At 38.2% G+C, this 20448-nt stretch overlaps 1 protein-coding gene across 3 annotated transcripts in view; it reads right to left on the bottom strand.

The window, feature by feature from the left end:
* Positions 1-20448, bottom strand: part of PDZRN4 (PDZ domain containing ring finger 4) — a 350574-nt gene that overhangs the window by 48847 nt on the left and 281279 nt on the right. For all 3 annotated transcript variants that reach the window (XM_044914883.1, XM_044914884.1, XM_021704873.1), the window contains 2 exons: positions 17920-18176; positions 14737-14839 (listed from right to left, as the gene is read on the bottom strand). In XM_044914883.1, the coding sequence (XP_044770818.1) occupies positions 14737-14839; positions 17920-18176 (360 nt within the window). The remainder of the gene's footprint in view (positions 1-14736; positions 14840-17919; positions 18177-20448) is intronic.

The raw sequence follows: 20448 nt of genomic DNA on the forward strand, positions 1-20448 counted from the left end.
TTCTTTAAGGATTATGAACTTCCTGGCTGCAAAAAGGCTCAACAGCTGTCCACGGATCCTTTGGTTACTCATAAACATCCTCGGAAAACACACTATCCTTCTAATGGTTATTTAGGAGTTTTAGACCTCTCTCATAAATCACAGGTAATCACACTTTATAGGACATGTTAGTTTTAGTTTGTTTATAAAAGAAGATGAAATATTATATACTCTTGACAATTATACACTCTAGGAAAGAACACATACTCAATTACATGCTGAGAGGGAATTTGAATAAGGAAATAAAATAATGAACATCTATTATTTTTATAATCATAAAAACTTTTTTTTTCTTTTACAAAAAAAGAAATTCTTGTCTAGTATCTGCTACTAACTAGCTATGGTAGGTGAGTCTTTAACTTTCGGTTTCAGTTTTCTTTGTCAAGTAATCAGGTGTGCTTCTAGGTCTTCTTGTGGTTCAATTCCACCATGTCAAAGTTCTCTTAATCTTAATTCTCTTCTGTCCAAATACCACTTAATTGTTCTTTATCTAAATGTGTTTATCTATTTTTATTTTAAAGTTTTGCCTCTAATATCTTTTATTATGACCTGAATACTAATATCCTTTTACATTTGAAAGGAGAGCTCTTATAATTTTCCTTTTTAAAGTACACACTTCTTAAAAATAAGCTATTTATAGCAATCCCACTTTTGTTACTGCTTCCTATAGAAGCCTTCACTTCCTACTGAGTGGAATCTGTGACTTTAAAACCTGACGGCAGGAAAGTGAAAGAGCAAATGGTTTCAATGTGTTTTACAGAACAAAGAAAAAAATTACAGATTTAACTTCCAACGTTTTGCTACTGAAAAACAAACAGAAATATGCAAAGGGAATATCTACAAGAAGGCAAGGACAATGAAATAAAAACACAGGTAAGAATATTTGTAGGACTGATCAAATTTTAACTTTGGCTGGTGAATAATTTCTGCTGTAGAACTCCAACTCACAATTAGGCTTGGCTTCTGAAACACTGGACTCTATAACTTGCATTAACCAAGTACAAACACATATTGCTTTAAATGTCCTGTCCTAAGAGATGAAATCTGGTCATTTAAAACCCAATTATATAGTTAAGTATCATATCTCAGTTCAATCAAAGTGATTACCAACTTTGTGCCATTCATTTTTGCATTTTTTCAATCTGTTCCATTTATGATGACTATGGGTGTACATATTTCTTGTTGTATTTAAAAGTACTGCCATCCAGTGCTTCACCTGTAAACATCATTATTATAATAGACATTTTTCTCCTGGTTTAAAACAAGCCAAAAAATTTAATTGCTTCATCACCACATTCTAAACACCCTACTAGCCAATGAAGAGACAGAGTGAGAGGCTTTGTGACAATGTGTGTGTGTGTGTGTGTGTGTGTGTGTGTGTGTGTGTGTGTGACATATTTAGGTATGCTTATTAGAACAGTAAATAATAAGCTCCAATTCTAACTAGAAAAAGTTATATTTTTCTTAATATTTCATTTGAGGAATGAAACAACAAGATGAAACAAGGAGAACATCTAAAGAGCAGTAGCTCTAAACCTCCTGAGTCATGTAAGCCTCAGATTTGCTAGCCTGAAAGTATATTTAAAATTTAGTTATTATTTCAATAAGTCCACTATGTGTTTGGTACTTGGAAGACAAAGATGCATAAGACAAGGTCCTCCATGCTGAAAAAGCTCAAAGATTTATGGGGGAGCCCAAAGTGGGAACAAGTAATAATCATACAATAAGGCAAATGGAGGAGGTGCAGAGGCTAGAAACTGAGACCCAGGGCTTATTTATTTATGTGAATAACTGTAATATCTTATGTTTGTCAAATATTTAGCTAAGAAACATTTTTGTCTCTTTGTTCTTATTTTTACCTCCACCACAAAGTCAATTCATCAATTCACAAAGGAAGACAGCAAGAAAGGAAGGAGGAATAAGAGAGCTATAAAACAGTCAGAATACAATTAATAAAATGACATTACTAAATCCTTACCTATCCATAATTACTCTAAATGTAAATGGATTAAATTTTCCAAACAAAAAGCACAGAGTGGCTGGCTAGATTAAAACACAAAAGACCCAACCAAATGCTGCCTACAAGACTCACTTCAGCTTTAAGGACACACGTAGGCACAGAGTAAAGGATGGAAAAAGATATTCTATGCAGATGGAAACTAAAAGAGTTCAGGGATAGCTATACTTATATCTCATAAAGTGGACTTTATGTCAAAATCTGTAACAATAGACAAAGAAGGTCATTATATAACGATAAAGCAGTAAATTCATCAACAGGATATGACAACTGTAAATTTAATATGTACTCAACATTACAGCATAAATATATTAAGCAAATACACATCTGAAGGGAGAAACAGACAACAATACAATAATAATAGAGGACTTCAACACCCCACTTCTGACAATGGGTAGATCATTAATAAGAAACTAATAAGGAAACACTGAAAATCAGTAAAGAAATATTGAAATATTGAAAATCAGTAAAGAAACATTGGACTTCAAATATACTTTAGGGCAAATGGACCTAACACACATATATAGAACATTTGATCCAACAGTAGCAGAATATACTTTCTTCTCAAACATACACAGATCATTCCCCAGGATAGATTATATGTTAGTTTAAAAAACTAAAAGCAAATTTAGAAGACTGACATCATATCAAGTATCTTTTCTTTTTTTCTTTTTAAAGATTTTATTTATTTATTTGACAGAGAGAGAGAGTGAGAGAGCATGGGCAGGGGGAGGGACAAAGGGGAGAGAGAGAAGCAGGCTCCCCACCAAGCAGGGAACCTGATGTGGGGCTCGATCCCAGGACCCTGGGATCATGACCCGAGGTGAAGGCAGACGCTTAACCAACTGAGCCACCCAGGTGCCCCTCAGGTATCTTTTCTGACCACAATTGTATGAAACTAAAAATTAATAACAGGAGGAAAGCTGGAAAATTCACACGTATGTGGAAATTTAAACAACACACTGCTGACTAACCAGTGGTCAAAGATGAACTCAAAAGGAAAATAAAAAAAAATTGGAAAAAAAAAAAAAGAAAATGAAGATACAACATGCCAAAACTTACGGGATGCAGCAAAAGGAGTCCTAAGAAGGAAGTTAGGGTGATGTATGCCTACATTAAGAAAAGAAATAACTCAAATAAACAATCTAATTTTACACCTCAAGGAACTCGAAAAAGAAGAACAAACTAAGACCAAAGTTAGCTTTTTTCTTAGCAGAAATAAAGAGAGATCAGAAAAATAATAGAAATAATAGATGAAAGTAGGAGTTGATTTTTTTTAAATTTTATTATGTTATGTTAATCACCATACATTACATCATTAGTTTTTGATGTAGTGTTCCATGATTCATTGTTTGCATAAAACACCCAGTGCTCCATTCAATACGTGCCCTCTTTAATACCTATCACCAGGCTAACCCATCCCCCCACCCCCCTCCCCTCTAGAACCCTCAATTTGTTTTTCAGAGTCCTTCATCTCTCATGGTTTGTCTCCCCTCCAATTTCCTCCTCTTCATTTTTCCCTCCCTACTGTCTTCTTTTTTTTTAAACATAGAATGTATTTTTTGTTTCAGAGGTACAGGTCTGTGATTCAACAGTCTTACACAATTCACAGTGCTTACCATAGCATATACCCTCCCCAGCGTCTATCACCCAGCCACCCCATGCCTCCCATCCCCCACCACTCCAGCAACCTTCATTTTCTTTCCTGACATTAAGAATTCCTCATATCAGTGAGATCATATGATACATGTCTTTCTCTGATTGACTTATTTCGCTCACCATAATACCCTCCAGTTCCATCCACGTTGTTGCAAATGGCAAGATTTCATTCCTTTTGATGGCTGCATAATATTCTGCATAATATTCCATTGTTAAGGGAGTATATATATATATATATATATATATATATATACCACATCTTCTTTATCCATTCATCTGTCAATGGACATCTTGGCTCTTTCCATAGTTTGGCTGTTGTGGACATTGCTGCTATAAACATCAGGGTACACATACCCCTTTGGATCACTACATTTGTATCTTTGGGGTAAATACCTAGTAGTGTAATTGCTGGGTCATATAGTAATAGGAGCTGATTTTTTAAGATGAGGAAAATAGATAAACCTTTAGCTAGACTAAGAAAAAAAGAAGACTCAGATAAATAAAATTGGATATGGAAGAGGAAACATAATTGAGACCACAGATATACAAAAGATCATGAGACTGCTATGAACCATTATACACCAACAAAATGGATAACCTAGAAGACACATAAATAATTTCCTAGAAACATATAACCTAACAAGTGTGTTAGTAGGAAGTGGAGAAAAGGAAACCCTAGTGCACTGTTGGTCGGGATGGAAACTGGTACAGCCACTATGAAAAACAGTATGGAGGTTCCTCAAGAAATTTAAGAAAAAGAACTACCATATAATCCAGCAATCCCACTCTGGGTATATATATCCAAAGGAAATGAATACAAGATATTGAAGAGATATCAGCGCTCCCATGTTCACTGCAGTATTATTCACAATAGCCAAGACACAGAAACAACATAAGCATCCACTGATTGATGAATGGATAAAGAAAATGTGGTATATACCTGCAATGGAGTATTATTCAGCCACAAAAAGATGGAAATCCTGACAACTGCAACAACATTTGTGGACCTTGAGGATATTATGCTAAGTGAAATAAACCAGATGAAGAAAGATAAATACTGTGTTCTCATTCATAGGTATAATCTAAAAAAATTGAATACAAAAACAGAGTAGAACCATGGTTGCCAAGGACTAGAGAGTGGGGAAAATGGGGAAATGTTGGTCAAAGAGTAAAAATTTCCAGCTATTAGATGACTAAGTTCTGAGAACCTCACATACAGCATGATGACTTTATTTATTTATTTTGTGGAAAACCATTTATTTAATTTATTTTTTTATTAACATATAATGTATTATTTGGTTCAGTGGTATACAGGTCTGTGATTCATCCGTCTTACACAATTCACAACGCTCACCATAGCACATAACCTTCTCAATGTTCATCACCCAGCCACCCCATCCTTCCCCCCCACCACCCAGCATAATGACTTTAATTAACAACACTGTATTATATGATTGAAAATTGCTAAGGGAGTAGATCTTAAATGTTCTCACCATACACACACACAAAAGGTAATTATGTGAGATTTAGAGGTGTTAACTAATCTTATTGCCATTATAATTTCACAGTATATGCATATATTAAGTCATCACGTTGTATACCTTAAACTTATACAATGTTATATGTCAACTATATCTCAATAAAGCTAGAAAAAATAAAATGCAGATGAAGTTTCATGCATAACGTAGTTCACTCTAGTTTCCTATAGCTAAGAAACCCTGGAAAAAAATGTAAGTACCCAACAAAAAGATGAAATTTTAGTTATAGGAAAAACAATGTACATAGATGAGCGAGACACACAAAGTGTTAACTGTGGTTACCTCAAATGGTACAACTGCAGATAATGGTACTTAAAATTTTTATTTTGGACTTCAAATACATGTATTGGATTTATCTTGGCTCATAACGCACCATCCATATTGATCATGCAAGAGTCTCTTTTATTTATATTAAGTTTGATTATTTAATACATAGTGAATACTAGTGAACTCACTATATAATTATGCACCAGAGCATTACCGAGAGCTTAAGCCTGAAGAAGAAAGGGGAGAACTGTCATGCCAATATAAAACACATCCTCTTTAAAGATTCCAAAATTTTTTTCAAAGACAATTATTTGGTGGAAAAAAAATCCAAACTGGAATTATTTTCTATATTTTCCTAATTAAAAAAATAAACACTGTATTTAAATAAAATAATTTGTAGTGCCTACAGCCTGCATCTGTCATTTCTACTTGGCAAATATTTATGGGTCAGCTTGTTCTAAACACTAAAGCTAAAGCCAGAGATAATATGGAGAGGTGTGCTACTTTCTTACCCATTGGTAAAATATGGTACTAGACACAGACCAATGTGTGGTCTTATGAGTGTGTACGCTCTCTATAAAAACCTGTAAAATGGGGGTTGATAGGATTGAAATGTTAAAATTTTTGTAAAATTTTAAGGGTCTGACTATGCATTTGTCTCATTTTGCTCAAGTGAGTTACATGGGAGAACCAGATGAGACAAATCATTCCAACTAATATTGGTATCCCCATGGACCTCACATGTGAGGATGCTATGACTCAGGAGGTAAGTGGTCCCTTTAAGAGACAGAGCTAGAACTGGGACCACATTCCTTGTTTGGGCTTGTTCAACTAGATTATATTGCCTCTGAAATCAACATTGGAATCCTTATCAGGAATTTGCTTTATAGTGAAAAGACAGTTTGCCTTTCTATGCCCCTATGAAAAACATTCTTTGAAAGCAGAATAGAAGATATTGGGGAATATGATTTGATATGCAAATATTCACCTTAAACACAACCTCTAACACCTTTCAGTAATGCAAAGCAATTATCTGAATGTGTATCATGAGTATCTTTGAACAAAAATTGGATGTCAGGATTTTGATAAAATTCATATATGTAGTGGAAGGAGTCTTCATTTTATATCTAGATTTCTAGTAAAATAAATGTGCTCTTGGTTACATTGTTTAATAACAACTTGGAAGGTTAAATTTGCTTTTCATTGTTTTCTTAGGAAATAAAGTTTAGTGTTGTCATAATCAGTGAGGTGAAAGATAGATGGGCTTCATATTTATTTTATGAAATTACATGAACAAATTAACAATAATACTAATCTCATTTCTTCCAGTAAGAAATCTAAAAGAATTAGAACAACTTTGATGGCTATTTCCAACTTTATGACATTTTCTTTCTAGTCACTTCTTAAGGAGAACTTTTTCTTTTTTAAATAGAAAATCACAACTTAGGAAAATCCTTTAATTTCACAAACATGGGTTTTTTTTTGTTTTTTTAAGATTTTATTGATCTGACAGAGAGACACAGCGAGAGAGGGAACACAAGCAGGGGGAGTAGGAGAGGGAAGGCAGGCTTCCTGCTGAGCAGGGAGCCCGATGCGGGGCTCAATCCCAGGACCTTGGGATCAGGACCTGAGCCGAAGGCAGACGCTTAATGACTGAGCCACCCAGGCACCCCCAAACATGGGTTTTCAAATTAAGAAATTCTGAGTTACCTCTGCTTGTAATATTGGTATTATATAAAATGTGATTACAAAGTCAGCCTCAACTAAGGTTCAAGTATTGAAACTAGGTCAACCATATAATGTAGTATGTAGCTAGGACATTCCTGAAGATGAAAGAAGGTGCTATTCATAATTAAACTGGAACCTTAGCCATACATAGGGACAATTTAGGGCACACCAGGATGTATGGTTATCCTAACAGGGGCTGAATTCCAGTCATTCTTTACCTATGTAAATTAGCTTGTCTGTTTAGTAGGGTTCTCCAGCCTCTAAGTGTGAGGTAAAACATGCATATCCTTGGGGTGCCTGGATGGCTTAGTCAGTTAAGCGTCTGCCTTCGCTCAGGTCATGATCCCTTGGGGTCCTGGGATCAAGCCCCACATTGAGCCCCACATTGAGCCCCACATCGGGCTCCCTGCTCAGCAGGAACCTGCTTCTCCCTCTCCCTCTGCCTGCCGCTCCCCCTGTTTGTGCTCTCTCTCTCTCTCTGTCAAATAAATAAATAAATAATAAAATATTTTTTAAAAACCATGCATATCCTTGCTAGAATGGCAACAACAACATAAAATCCAAATTTTCTTCTTTTACAATCTGGTACACGTGTATGCTTAAATTCATTTACTCTAATTACTAGACTGTTAATTGAAATATTAAGAGAAAATCAAAGACTTTCACACTTTATTTCAAATTTCTATTTTCTATCAGCTCTCTTCTCCCCCCCTCCCCACCCTTTCACCTTTTGTATTTGTGTGCGGGACACTTACAAAATAACAGTAGCAGCAATGGTCAGTAATTTATTTACTCCTCAAGCAAATGCTGCTGAACGCCCACCGTGTGTTAAGGGATGTGCTAGGTAGGCTCTCCTGGTGATAGAGAGATAATTAGAAGTGGTCATGTCTTTAAAAAAGACAAACAATTTAGAAGAAAAATATAAGTACATAAATAACTATAAGCCAAGGCATAATGCAAAAAAATATTTATAGAATGTGATATAGGAGTTCAGTGGTGGGAGAGTGTGAGGAAGGCATTTGAGGGGCAGAAATTCTCATAAGTAAAGGTGCAGAGGAAGGAACGTCCCAGCTGTCTCTGAGTATTGCTGTGCTGCAGAGTTTGACCCCAAGATGCCTGAAAAAGTAGGGGGGTGACAGGTGATGAAGGACCTTCAATGCCAGGCAGAGAATATTAGAGTTAATTCAAGGAGTAGAGTCATACTAGATAAAGAAAGGGGGAGTGATCCAGTGAGAACTCTGTTTGAGAAGGGCTGGTCTGGCAGCGAGTAGTGAATGGATGGACTGCAGAGGTTAGAGACTGGCTCCAGGAGACCAAGAAAGAGCCTAGAGATAATCTCTTACACAAGGGAGGAAGCAGTGGTGATATGAAGGAGAAACATGCCCCAGAGAGTCTAGAAATACAAGCCCCACTACATGACAACTTCTGGGTTGGCCTCAATGACTAAGATTTTAATCTGCTATAATTTGAGAAAATGGTGGTGTCATGAAAACATACTTCAATGGACCAACTCTGATAGAATACCATCTTATTTTAAATGTTCAAGTAATAAAAATATTTTCACACTTCATTTAGATCAGTTTTCAATTCAATAAATTTCCCACAAGAATGAAACTTATTAAGGTGATTTTTTTAAATGGATGATTTTATTGCCCCAGTGGTAAGTGGTATAAAATTATTTCAGATATTTCATTAATAATTCTAAAATGTGACTAACAAGTGGAATAAAAGGGACTGATGAAATATAAAGCAAGCAGTGAGTCAAAATAATTCTGAAAATGCTACACTTTCACACTCTATGCACTATTTTTTCTTTTCCCAAATATCCACCGCACATATGGATAATATTATCATCTCTTTATAAATTATGTTTCATACCAAACATATTCTTTCCATCATTGGTTTTCAAATTCCTTGACACCTTTCCCAGAGACCATCAGAGTCAGGGTTGGCTACTTGGGGAGGCTCTCAGTTCTGTGTCCATTGTTGTGTTTCACAAATTTGCAGGATGATCCCTTGGTGAGGAAGTTATAAAGGAAGTACTGGGGTGGATTAGGAGTTATATCAAATTCATATCAAGTATGAGATTCTTATAAGATGATAATTAGCAGGGGTGAATTTGCATGGAGACCATTAAAATTCTATTTCATTACTTATCTCTCCTCATTTTCCTGCATTTTGGGCCTTTCTTTAGAAGTGTTGAACTGAAAAATGATGATTGGATTAGAACCCCTGATATAAAGAACAAGTATCTCTATTCGCAACAGCCAAGATAAGGAAATAACTTAAGTGTCCCTCAGTGGATGAATAGCTAAAGCAGATGTGGTTTATATATGTGGGGTGTGTGTGTGTGTCTATGAGAAAGAAGGAAATCCTGCCATTTGCTGCAACAGAGACGGATCTTGAGAGCATTATGCTAAGTGAAATAAGTCAGAGAAAGATAAATTTGCACAGTATCATTATATGTGGAATCTAAAAAAAGAAAAAACAAGTCAAACTCACAGAAACAGAGAGTCAGAGTCAAAAGATGGTTACTAAAGACTGGGGGCAGAGGTGTGGCAAATAGGGAGACATTGCAGAAAAGTACAAACCTAATAAAAAAAGGAACGTATATCTATGAGAAAAGGAGAGGATATCTGTTGTAACTGCATGGTGGTCCCAGGTTCCTTTCCACTTCCCTTGTACTAAAAGGTACAAAGGACTGCATTGCTCAAAAGTTGGTCCATGCAGATAACAACGGGAATCCTCCTTCGTTCATTCATCAAATATGAGCACCCACTATGAAATGGGTGATGTGATGCAATGATAAACAGGCAGATAAGGTCTCTGCCCTCACAGCCTAGAAAGGAGCCACCAAGTTCTACACACGCACACTAGATTTTTCCCTAAGTTCATTTCACAAGTCATGAAGCTGCTCGAAAAATATGACTGAAATCTAGTTAATGCTTATCCTCTTGTTATTTTCTTGAATGACCATCTCCTTGATTCATAATTTTCTTTTCTTTAACTATGTAAGAGAGATTACTTAGATTATCACAATATTCTGCACCTATTCACAGGGATCCAGGTCTGGAAAACACATTTTGCAAAATGACACTTCTCAGCATAGCACAAGGGTTTATTTATGCCTTGCATAAGAACTGCCAATTAATATGCTAAATGCTCTTTCCTATTTCTAGATAGGGGCCTAGGTTTGGTTTACAGTTGATATATACCTAGAACTCTGACATACACTTGTCCTCCTCTCCTTTCTACCTTTAATACCTCTTCAAGCCAACTTCTAAATTCCTTCTCATTTTGATGACCATGTATTCAGAAGGGGAACTCGATGCGCACTTAATTCAGGCTGTTGGGTATTCAGCCTGATCTCAGGGGGAGGAGTAGAAATGATTTTGAGTTGCATTTCTGGTGATGAAAATCACCAGACTTCGAAATGTTGCTTAAATTATTTGCTCGTCTTGGCTAACCTAACGTTTTATACTATCAAAATGTTGGACTTTAATATTAGTCCAATATTACTTCTCTGACTCTTCTCTATCACCACCGACTTTTGAGAGTTAATGGTAAATGCTGCAGAAAATTCAGCATCTTCCTTGCACTCAGGCAGGGGCAAACATATCTTTATTAGGGGTTGGATGAAAGGGCTCTATATTTCTTGAAGCCTTTCCCTTTAAATTATTTCTGGTAGAGGCTGGATTTGAGATCTGCCTCTGACTTGCTAAGGGCTATTTATGATTTATTTCAACCTTTAGCTGGCTCTGGAAAAAAAAGTACACAAAGTTGAAAATAAAGAAGAGAAGATGCTTAATCCTCAGTGGTATTTCAGTGGCATGGAGCACTCTGACTCTTACGATGGGTGCATTATTTAAATTTTGATATTTTTATTCCTTCTCTTACAAATAAAATTAAAATCCTTTATCATTTTTAATTAGAGAACAAGGGCCATCATTTTTGAAAGAGAACACATTTAAAGCTGTGAGTCTTTTAATGCAGGCTGGTCCTCTGAGACTTTTCTGAAGCACCGTGAGGAAATTTTAAAGCCAGTCAAATAATTTTCCTGGGCAAAGTGGTGATAGGCCATGGTGAGCTATGGGTGTCATTAAAATTTCATAGAGGTCCCTAACACACCAGAGTCACCATAACATTGACACACTGACTATGAATATCTCCAAAGAAGCATTTGCTGCCTATCATGGCTCTGAAGGGAGGTGTTACGGCCTATCAGTGCAATAATCTGCATGTTAAAAAGTCCCTAACTGTATTTACAAGATAGTCAGATCTGTTTTGGTCTATTGGGTCAATAATCCATGCACTCAGAGTCCCTAAATATGTATGCACAAGATAGATCAGCTTTGGTTCACTGAGTCAATAGCAAGTAGGCCTTTACAAAGGCGCCTCTGCAGATGCAGTCGGCATTTTAGCAAGTTCAGAAATGCGGTTCTATGTACTTCCTGTCTTTTAAAGAGTGGATGCCAGAAGCTGTGTTTCCCTTTGGCCTATGATATTTTGCTTTTAAAAAAGTCCAGGAGAAAAACCACCGTAGCCCAAACCAAATTCCAACTTGGAAGCAAATAATGGAAACACGGGCATTTAGACAAAGCCCTGTGCGAAGGAGTGGGTGCTGTCCTTCCAGACCATGCCTCAGCCCTTTCTGCCTCACCATTCCCGTGCATCCCCCTCTCTGCTCTCCTGTGTCGCTGCATCCTTTGCTTACTACCCCTCCCCCACCACCCGGCCCCGTCAGACTCATCTGGCAGCCAGAGGGATCTTGCTAGGGTTTCAGCTCTTCTACAGCAACTTCCCATCCTCAGGGTAAAAGTAAAAGGTGCCTCAACATAAGCCCCTCCTCCCTTTGGCTTCTCCTCCTACCGCTCTGGTCCTCGTCCAGGCTGCTAGAGCACACTGGCCTCTGCTGGTCCTTAAGCACGCCAGGCATGCTTCTGCTCCAGGTCCTTTGTACCTTCCCTTCCCACATGGCTAGCTCTCTTACTTTCCTTAAGTTTCCTATGAGAGAGGCCTTCCCTGGCCCCCTGTATAAGAGAGCAGGACCCGGTCCCAAGCCCATGCATTTCCATTCTCCATTACCCACGCTGTTGCTCTCCGTTAGCACGTCCCATCCCTGAACGTATTGTGTCTTTCCTTATTTGTCTCCCCTACAGGTTAAGCTGCCCCTGCAGGGGCTTCATCCATCAACCACTTAGATAAGAGCCTGGCCTATTTTAAGTACTCATTAAATATTGAAGGTAGAAATGAGTGAGAGCAGATGGAAAGGGAATCTTCCTCTACTTCTCCGACTGCCTGCTGATGTGTGTTCGTGTTTAGGTTGAGGAGAAATGAGTATCTTTTTCTGAGATGAAGCCTTCTCTTTGGCCATTGGGCCTGCTTCCTGTAATAGTCTCTAAGTGGCGCAGAAGCAGTTCCTCTGGAAGGGGCTCACCCATTGCATCCTCAGAGCTTCCGGAGGAGCTGAGGTCATCTTTGCTGGTCACAGAAGCCCTTGACCAGTGTGCGTCTAAGTTCGATAGTGCAGGAGTGGGGCTGTCATTTCGAAATCTCCCCACTTAATGTGGTATCCACAATCAGCTCTGCTGACAGCCGTGGACTAGATTTTACCGTCTAATCTCACACAGCCATGAGGGATGGTGGGTGCCACTCTGCCACATACCCGGAACAGACTGAGGAGTACTAGGTAGAGCCATTACTCTCTCTGAAACCTGGTAAATTATCCTTGGGATATTCCCCCATGTCCCCACCCCCCTGTTTAACCACGTACGATGCTTTCACATGCATCCTTTCTCGTGATTGAAGCCTGTCACCATAACTTCCTCCTCATTTAAATTTCACAGGAACATTCTTATTTCAATCACTCAGAAAGATGCCTTCGGCAAGAGAATCACAGCTGACAGCAAATTAATGACTATGATGCTGTGATTAGTTGAGATTACAGGCTACAGAGGACCTGTCTGAGCATTTACCACTGTCATCATACTGAGGCTGGCATCTATTAGGGATTTACATTGTTCAAAAAAGAGGATGTGGGTTAGCCACAGTAAGCCCTATAGAAAGGTAAGGAAATTTGTCTGCATTGGAATATTCAATGATATGCTAATTAATTAACATAATTTTTACTGTTAACCTGCCCACCTAAGCAAGTCTTTCTTCCATGCTCTCCCTCCTAAACACAGATTTATTTCAATAAAGCCTGAAGGCACAAACTAAATAAAAAGCCGAAGTGATCTAGGTAATTCCAGTCCCTAAACCCAAAGTATTCATTAGCTGAAAGAAAAACATCATTTAATCTTGAATTATTTGGGTAAGTGACTAAATTTTGTAATTTATTTTTCATGAGAAGACAAAACTTAATGGATATTTCAGTGCATACCAGTCACTGAATGGATTTATAAAATAAAAGTTTTCAATCAATTTAATGGAGAAGGGTTAAAAAAATTCGTAGGAACAACAATGCTGAAACCATCCACTCAGATGTTAGGTATCATTGCACAGACTTCCAAATTCTGGCCGAAAAGAAATAATGATTTCTGTAATCCCCAGCAATGACTTTTGCAGGGGGAAGATTTCAAATAAACGTCTATTTGCTTTAGGTGAGCTTCACTGAATCGGCCTTATTTGATTTCAGATCCTCCTAAGGGAAGAGATTTCAGGATTTCCTGGTTGTAAAATGGAAAAGAACATTTTGCTGAACTTGTATGACATCATCTAAAGCATTAAAAGGGCAGATAATCATGGGTTCTCTACCTGTTTACCAAAGCTTCTTTGCCTCCTCAATCTACTTTATTTCCAAATGTCAGAGTGGTTTGAAACCTTTCAAAGATTTATAGACTGCAACAGCAGAGGAAATATTAGGATAAATCCTTTAACTTTTGTGAAAGCTTTTAAATAATTAATCGATGGGCTTTTGGAATTGTTATATATCACAGTACAGATACTCTAACATATACTGTATAAAGGCTAAACAACAAAGGGCATTAGGCCATTTCTCTTTCTAGAAAGTCAGTGAAACTCCTTTTGATGGTATATACTTGAGTCACAAAGAGAACATGGAATAAGTGAAAGAAAATATAACTAATATAAAATAATTTAGTTTATCAATTAAAACCAAAATACTATACGATGAATGAAAATAGTAAGCACAATCTTGGTTTTAAATATAATTTCTTTTTCAAACTCCACTTGGAAATTATTTTATATTACAGAAAGAAGAAAACCTGGGGCTGCCATAATGCTGTTTATAAAAATCAGCAAAAATGCAATCAAATTATTTTCAAGCTTATATTATAAAAATGTTCTCCAATGTGTTTAAAATATTAGACACAAACAGCCCAAACAAACAATACTTAAAAGAACTTACCCTCGATATGTAATAGACAAAGTATTTCTCACAGTAATACATTAATTTTTTCTTCTTATGCAAAACTCCTTGACCATAACTTCATGAAGAAATGTGAAGTGGTGTAAAAACGATCTTACCTCATATTCAAAGTCCTCTGCTCTGTCTGCATCAGCAGGCAAGCTGGAAAGATACTCATTGTCCTCAAAAAATTCATGCTCCATCGGATGAAGAGAATGGCAGCTATGGGGAATGTAGCAAGATGACAGAAATGGATCAAAAGGGTTGTTTTCAAGATTAAAACTGATTTTAGAATTTCACTTGTTTTCTCTGCTTTGCCATAAAACCTGTAGTGATCCAGCCTTTGAGTGAACTAAAAGCTCAGAAAGAGCAATTGCTTTTCTTTCTCCCCTCCATGAGGTCCATCAATTTGATTTTCTGAGAGAATACCAAGAGTAAGGACCCATGGCCAGAACAGCACTCCAAAGAGTCTGATGTGAAATCTCTGACCGGCCGTGGCGCTTAATACTCCCTGGCCTGCTTCCATTCCACCAAATGTGACTTGTTCCATACATGGGTGTGTGGCCTTTGAGACTGCAGTCTACCCAAAGAGGGGGATTTTGTAACAGAGTACTACCCATTTCATAATATAGAGCCCCAAACTGTTTTTTGAAATCTGTTTTCAAAAGCATCTATTTTTCAGATTGTAAAATGTACTCACCTTGCCCTCATTCCTTAAGACCTCCTTCCTTGTTCTCCCTCATAACCCACATTTTCCCCCTCTTTGATAGAGGGCCAGTGCACAAATATTAATCAGCATTCACAGTGATACCTCACTGGAAATTCCTGTAAGTCACAGGGTTTCATAATCCCTTCCAAAAATTCAGAGAGGATTAAAGGAAATGAGGGGGACCTGGGGCATTGTACATGACTTTTACATGTCTCACTTCGGAAAAATGTTTTAAGTAATTTACAGAAGTGCTTTAAAATTACTATAAGCTATGATATGGATCCTATACATTAGACCATATGAAGGTCAAGTACAGTTTAACAGCAAAGAGAATGAGGGCATCTCTATTTCTAGAAGTCAGTGAAAAAGACTCAGTGCAACTAACCAAGTTAGTGGCAGGTGAGACCTCTAAGCTGTGCCAGTGTGGACATTACCGAATAACTGGAGTTAGTAGTATAAATTAGTTTCCTTATCTCTAGTCCAAAGGCATGCACGAGAGACACATCCTGGTGTCCTCATACAGTCATTGTAAATATTCTACCAGTCCCTTCTCACTGCTGTCTATGGCTGTCATCTCCATATAGGGTTAATCGACATGAACCCTAATAGCAAAAGTAGTACATGCAACATCTTGCTTGCTGGTCTAACAGGTAAACTGTCCTTGCTTAAATTTGGACTGGCTCTGAAAACCCATTTGGATTGGTAAACCATTAAGTTTACTGCTTTGGGCACTTAATGTGTTTCTCTTGTCTCTCAGTTGGTAAGAAGGGAGCCCTGCCATGAGGAACACCTATTCATTCAATAAACATTTATTGTCTACTAGATGCCAGGCCCTCTGCTGAGTGCTGGAAATCTATTGGTGCACTAAATCCAATCAATTCTTGCTCTATTCATTGGGTAGAGCAGTAAAGTGGGAATGTCAATATAATGTGATACTTCAGGGGAAAAATAGAATCTGAGAGCAGATGGGGGGGATGTCCCTAATGCTGCTCTAGGAAGTTTACTAGAAGGGGTTACCTCTAAGCTAAGGTCTGCAGGACTTATGGAGAGTGACATAGGATACCTGTTAAGAGAGTGGGTAATGGGGTCGGACCTCTTAGGCTCAGAAGTCTGGCCCTATCACTTCCTTGCAATGTGATTTTGGCCAAATAACTTAACATCTTCCCTCATCTGTGATGGTAATAGTACAATGCACTCCCTCAAAAGATCATTGTGAGGACTAAATGAGTTCATAAATGTAAAACATTTGTAATATTACTTAAAACATGCCAAATTAGCTAATAAATGTTAGCTATTATTCCTTCAAGAGAGTGTTTATTGGAAGGCTACTCTGTGTGAGGCGGTATTCATAAATATTAAATATTTGTTTGCCTGTATATTCTTCATCTCCTCCTCTAGAAGGTAGGTGGTGACTTTATTTTTGTTCCCAGTTTTATGCCCAGCACCTAGTTCCAGTGCCTGATAAAGGGGGCTATTTGATAAGTAGCGGTTGCATGGATGGAGTGAGGCAAAATAAACAGAGCCCTTGCCCTCCTGGAACTTGAAGTTTCAAGGAGTGGTTTCCAAAACATGGCTGTACCTTAAAATTGCCTAGGGAGATTTTTGGAAAAATTTTGGCACTTGGGCCTCACTCTAAAAACTCCTTTTTAATTGGTCTGAAGTAGGATTCAGGCATTGCATTGATACCGCTTTTCAAAACTCCCAGGTGATTCTAATGTACACATGTGGACCACTGAAATGAACCTAACAAAAGCCAATAAAGGGCAGGGAAGTGTTTTACAAAGTGCAGAATGGATTGCGGTAGGCAGTGAAAATGCAGCCTAAAGAGACTATTGTTTTTATAAATCAAACTCTCCCTAATGTTTGAATATTTGCTTCAAAGCTCACAGAACAAAATGTATGGGGCAAAACATACTTCCTCATGAAACAAGACTGTATAAGTAAGATTATTTGAATAAAATCTCTCAACCTGCCTTTAAATTAGGTAAAAAATTGGGAAGAAATATTCCTTTAATAGATCCTTATTTCACAGCTCTTATACTTAGTGACAACCAGAATCTTTTGTTGACATCTCAATATATTGGGTAATTGCTTTCTTTGGAGAATTGCACTCTAATTAAATTAATTTCCTAGCTTTTCCTTTAAAGAAGAGAATAGCAAAGAGTGAAAGAGAGAGAGGCGACCCACAGAGGAGAAAAGAGTGCCAACATGCCACTTCTGTTTCAGTCTTAATAAGGTTTTTGGCAGCTTTGGTGAGAAAAGCTATTTCCCTGACCAGTGCTCATGAGTAGCATGAGGTTTCTGATGGCTGGAAATATAAAGATGAACTAATCAGAGCCAGATTTTTTCATTGTTCCTCCGCAAGCATGACTCCTAAAGTGAAGCAACTGTGTGGGTCAGGGAAAGTAGCTAGCAGGGCCAGCTGAGAACTAATTGGATATAGACACGGTGGAGACATTTTCCAAAGAGAACTGAGAGCCTCTCTCTGTAACTGTCAGCTTGCTAGTGTGACTGATTCTCTCCAACACCCACTTGAAATGCTGAGTGAAAACAAATAGGGCTTTTGGGAAAATGACAGGAAAAAGAACAGTACCTGTCTGAGAGCAGGAATGGACAGATGTCTGGCACTGGAGGGGTCTGTGGCCGAAGTTTGGCCAGAGCCATGATGTGCTCAAAGGTGATGTCGGTCTGAGTGCTGGCGTGCATGAGCTGCATTGCTGGGGCCGTTCCATAGGCTGGTTTACTGAGTGGTGTTCGCCTTAGCACCTGGACCACAATGGGCTCCTTGGCATTTCGAAAAGCTTCCACGGCCTCTTCATGGGTGGCCTTTGAGAGATCCTTCCCATTGACCTGTGAAGATAAAAGGACATTGCTCACCTCAGAGGAAAGAACAGAGAGGCTGTCATCATAGATTAAGAAAAGATGGGGAGGGTAAGTTTAAGCCAGCTCTGATATGAAGTTTGTAAAGCAATATTTAATCAGACACTGACATTTATTGAACTCTTCACCAATACTCGGAAGTGAAGAAGATCAGGAAAACGCGTTGCTTCTTGTTTCGTTAGGAAGTATTCTGTCAGGATCATTAGTAAAGATTTAAACATTTAAATCACACATCGGCCTCAGAAAACGTTCACCAAAATCTGCAGATAGGTAGAAATGTTAAGTGTATCTCTTTTTAAAAAAATGTTCTATCCATGTCTTGGTGGGATTTTCAATATTTAATCAAAGTCTGACTGGCCTGAAATCTAACTTTGTGGGTATTGTCAAATTTCTTTCATATTCATTGTTTTTAAATCCAAGACCATGTTATCGTCATGTACATTCTGTTCTAAATCCTTGCTGTTCAAAGTGTGGTCTGTGGACCAGCAGCATAAGCATGAGCATAAGAGATTATTAGAAATGCAGGATCCCTGCCCTATCCCAGACCCGCTGAATCAGAACTGGCATATTAACAGGATCCCAGCTGATTTATATGCACTTGAAAGGAGCACTGCTCTAAAACATCTCTGAGTATACTATGTTCCTTTGGATCCTCACCTGTTTTAATTTATACCAATTTATGACTCTCCAAAGTAGCCCTGGACATAACAGAGAGAGAGGGATGTTTGCCTTTGCCCCCCATCACTGCTTCTCAGCAGGGCGAACCACTGGCATTTGGGAGAGAAAAATCATTCTTTTTGTGAGACTCTCCCATGCCTAATTATCAAAAGCCAGTGCTGTTCCCCAGCCTTTGCGGCACTCCAGACACCCACACACTTTTCTAAACACCCTTTCCAGCGGCAGTACAGACTGCTCTCAAATAGCTGTCAATTTATTTCCCTAAAACCGGTCCTGATAACAGAGTCCCTTTGTGGAAGTTGTTTTAATAAAGGCCTACAGCATCCTGAAATATCTTCACAATTCCCACCCTAGATCAATCAATAATGTTGGCTTTTGCAAATAGGAAGAGATACTTGGGGGCACAATACTGTGCTTAAAACCCCTGAAGTTATACTATTTCTAGACAACTAAGCCATCTGCCTGTTGGGGAGGCTCTGATAACTGCTACGCACCAGCAAATCCTTAGAGATCCCTGGGTGCCTTAAGAAGAAGCAAAGGGAGTTGCTGAGTTGCAGTCAGAGAGCGATTGCTGACATCCAAATGAGCACATTCTCTCTCCTTGAGTAAACAAAGAATATGTGTGTGCTCAGAGCAAGTGTGGGATGTTTGGGGGTAAATGATACAATGCCAGGTAGAAATCATCATGTCATGTTGAGACAGGCTTAATGACCTGGAGGACCTAATTTACTCAGTGGGCCCTGAAACAGTTAATGTGCCTTCAAAAATTGAGCAATTAAGTTTCCTCACCAGCAAAATATGTCCCAGTACAGTTCTTGGATCACTAGTAAGAAACTTCAGTAGAAGATACGAATGGTTATTGACCAGGGTGCACACATTCACAAATCTGTACATTCTCACTCTGATTCTTTTCTCTATGGACTAAAGTTGAACATTATTGCTGCATTGGTATTGGTACAACCTTGGAATGTGTGGATGACTTTGGGCATATGGGAGTATGTGAACAAGGGACATCAATGGACACAGTCATTCATTCCTTGAGCCATTGGTCTAGGGCACTTTGGGTTGGGGCCACCACCGTCTCCCCTGAGAATGTGTAATCAGCAGATGGTAAGCAAAGTCCAAGAACGGAGAAACACAACCTAAAATCTAACTTCTCATGTTGGCTGGTATCATTCTTTATGTTTCACACTGTGGTCAGTATTTAAGAACTCCAGGGTTGTAGAAGATGATCCAGTGGTAGACAAGATTGTTCTGCCAGAATCTATATGGGAGAAATTGCCCTTTGTCTCTAGGCTTCTGCTTTATGGTATCCCTTCAGTGTAGTGAATATCCACTCCTGCAAAGTCTTACATCCTTGTCATTCTGAAAAGAATTCTTGGTCATAATCTATAAGCCTTGCATTTAAAATAACCCTTAATAGTGGTAGAATAAAAGAAGACAGTGCCCTTTTTGAACGACTTCAAGCAATATCTGAGGGGAAAGGGAAAAATAATTTGTGGCTAGGGCGTCTTCCAGTCACACATTAAATCCTTCTAGTGCATAAATTGTGTGTCATTAAGTA

This window comes from Neomonachus schauinslandi, chromosome 5, assembly GCF_002201575.2.
Source record: "Neomonachus schauinslandi chromosome 5, ASM220157v2, whole genome shotgun sequence".
In the NCBI taxonomy this organism is placed as follows: domain Eukaryota; kingdom Metazoa; phylum Chordata; class Mammalia; order Carnivora; family Phocidae; genus Neomonachus; species Neomonachus schauinslandi.